Source organism: Limulus polyphemus, unplaced genomic scaffold, assembly GCF_000517525.1.
Source record: "Limulus polyphemus unplaced genomic scaffold, Limulus_polyphemus-2.1.2 Scaffold13308, whole genome shotgun sequence".
NCBI lineage: Eukaryota > Metazoa > Arthropoda > Merostomata > Xiphosura > Limulidae > Limulus > Limulus polyphemus.
Genome location: NW_013678918.1, coordinates 1,598 through 4,596, shown reverse-complemented (window position 1 = coordinate 4,596; position 2,999 = coordinate 1,598). Strand labels below are relative to the sequence as shown.

The 2,999-nt window shown below is 36.8% G+C and overlaps 1 protein-coding gene across 1 annotated transcript; it reads right to left on the bottom strand.

Annotated features, from left to right (window-relative positions):
* Positions 1-1,422: 1,422 nt before the first annotated feature.
* LOC106477196 (glutathione S-transferase 1-like) lies at positions 1,423-2,353 on the bottom strand. The gene is made up of 2 exons (XM_013937788.2): positions 2,138-2,353; positions 1,423-1,662 (listed from the first exon to the last, which is right to left on the bottom strand). Exons 1-2 carry the CDS (start codon positions 2,336-2,338, stop codon positions 1,519-1,521), a joined length of 345 nt encoding a protein of 114 aa, XP_013793242.2. The 5' UTR covers positions 2,339-2,353; the 3' UTR covers positions 1,423-1,518.
* Between the last annotated feature and the right edge of the window lie 646 nt (positions 2,354-2,999).

Here is a 2,999-nt window from a genome sequence, read left to right as displayed (position 1 = left end):
TGTCTTCCCTCTAGTCTATCAATTTAACAATTCGGTCAGACAAGAGTAGCCCAAAAGTTTGCAATAATTACTGTTGACCAGATGTCTTCCCTCTAGTCTATCAATTTAACAATTCGGTCAGACAAGAGTAGCCCAAGAGTTGGCAATAATTACTGTTGACCAGATGTATTCCCTCTAGTCTATCAATTCAACAATTCGATCAGACAAGAGTAGCCCAACAGTTGTCCATGATTACTGTTGACCAGATGCCTTCCCTCTAGTCTATCAGTTAAAAATCAAGAATGGTTTACATAGATAACCTTTGGGTAACTTTGCGTGAATATCCAAAACAAACAGTTTATATTACAGTAGAAGTTCTGTCTTCACTTTAGGTAGATACTACTTTAACACAATTGGGCTAGTCGGTATTACTGGCACGGCTACTGGGATCATAAGGTTTAATTTTTTCATAACCAGAAATAAATTTAAAAAAAAAACATTTTTGCATTTCTGATTTAACGTTATCTCTTAATTTGCCAGTAGAAGATCCCATTTCTTTCTTAAAGAGTTTGTTTGTTTTAGAGCAAAGCCACATTGGACTATCTGCTGTGTCCACCGCGAGGAATCAAACCCTGGATTTTAGCATTTTAAATCTGTAAAACTTGTGCTTTTCCACCAGGGGACATCTTAAAAAAAAAGCATAACATATGTTTCCTATTGGAAACGACTTGAGGACAAGTAATGCCAAGAGTTAAGGATATAAATCCTTCACAACTCATTTCTCCCCTATGAGACTGTCACGTCAGGTTGTTAAAGTGGGTGATATCGAGATACCAATTAAATATATTTAACGTGAAAGTTCACTTACTATAACGTGTTAATAACTGGAATTCACACATTTAGTAATATCTTAGAAACGCTTGTATGCTTGAACGCAAAGTTTCAAATTTATCTCACATTAAGTGTTTGTTTGTTTGTTTTGAATTTTGCGCAAAGCTACACGAGGGCCATCTACGCTAGCCGTCCCTAATTTAGCAGTTTAAGACTAGAAGGAAGGCAGCTAGTCATCACCACCAACCGCCAACTCTTGGGCTACTCTTTTACCAGCGAATAGTGGGAAAGGGCGAGCATGTTTGGTGGGACGGGGATTCGAACCCGTGATCCTCAGATTGCGAGTCGAGCGCCCTAAATCTCACATTAAAGGGACGGGCTCAAATTTGTGGAAGGTGATTGAACAATTAAGTGATGTTTTATCCTCCACCCCTATTCTCCAGCTGCTGCGGATTGCTTATGTTACCATTACCGACCACAAAAAAGACGAACGAATTAGAAGGGAACATCTCATAAGATTTCCCATAATGCCTCAAATGAAGAACACTTTGCTCAACCTTGTGTTCGCCTCTTTAGGTATTTTGCGAATATTTTGTAATTGCCAAAGAAAAGTAACCGGAAAACATTGAAATTTTATTCCAATAATGAGAACGTGCTAGAAAGATACATCTGGTTATACATGTACATCAGTTTGAACCAGCGCCATCTTTACTTATCCCGTTGAGATTTCACCCAGTTCTTGAAAGCTTCAATGGGTTCTTCATTCACTTCCTTATAGTCTGGAATTTCCTGTTTCACTTTAGAAATCCAAGCAGTAAGATTTGGGTAGCTACTGAAATCGTAGTCCAATACCTACAGAAAAAAAATGGAACGAAGTTAAGGAGAGATTCCACAGAGGCTGAAAAGTAAATTTATTTGATTATTTTAGAGCACAAAGCTACACAATGGGCTAACTGTTCTGTGCCCATCATTTTTAGCGTTATAAGTCTTCAGGCTGAGCCACTGGTGGGCGAAACAGTAAGATTTAGACATCACTCGAGAAAAATCTAAACAAATAAACATTTTTCTGAAAGTCTTTAAGTCTTACATAATTATTTTTACGTTTCCACGACAAGTAACAAACTCGTGAAATCAGCCTAAATCTTAAAGTACACGAACTTATCATTCGTTTACTAAACGTTTCCATGGCAACGCATCCACTTATAACTACCGTGACCGTTGAAGATATAAAAATCATTATCTGAAACATTAACACGTTTTGGAAAGTTTAAATATTTGTACACCGCGACCTGTGGCGCTGTCGTTGAAAACGTCATCTACCACTTACTTGCATCATTGAGAGAGACGCCATGATGGAAATGTCAGCCAGTGTTAGTTGATCTCCAGCTATGTAGGAAGATTTCTCCAGATATTTCTCCAGGTGGCCCAAAGCAGTTTTGTAATTATTTTCTTTTTCTGGGTCTGGAGCTTGCCCATGGAAAACTTGGGGGTACTGTAGCAAGAAAAACATTAAACACGCCTTAACCATGGAAACCTTCTTGGGGGTTACATAACAAGAGAAAACGTTAAACAATCCGTAACCTTGGAAACATTGTGAGTAATGTATCAATAAAATGCGAGACTTTCCACGGTTATTCATTCACAACTGTATTTTCTGGATCCAAAACTTCATCTATTTTAAAATATTTACACTTTCATCGTCTGTTTATGTCCTACGTTAATTATTCATTGCAATCACGCTTTATAAGCATCTTAAGTAAATATCGTCATGATGATTGTGTTCCTTCACTGTTGATAGATATTTAAAGAAATTATAGTTTTTTTTCAGTAAGTTTTTATTATTTTCTAAAATATTTGTCTATTTATACGACGTGTCGATTTCTGGTGTGATCGTCGTCAAGGCTTAAAATATGACACTAAAAGGTAAATTATAACAAAATATTTGTCTATTTGTACGACGTGTCGATTTCTGGTGTGATCGTCGTCAAGGCTTAAAATATGACACTAAAAGGTAAGATTATAACAAAGTATTTGTCTATTTGTTCGACGTATCGATTTCTGGTGTGATCGTCGTCAAGGCTTAAAATATGACACTAAAAGGTAGATTATAACAATGTACGACGTATCGATTTCTGGTGTGATCGTCGTCAAGGCTTAAAATATGACACTAAAAGGTAGATTATAACAAT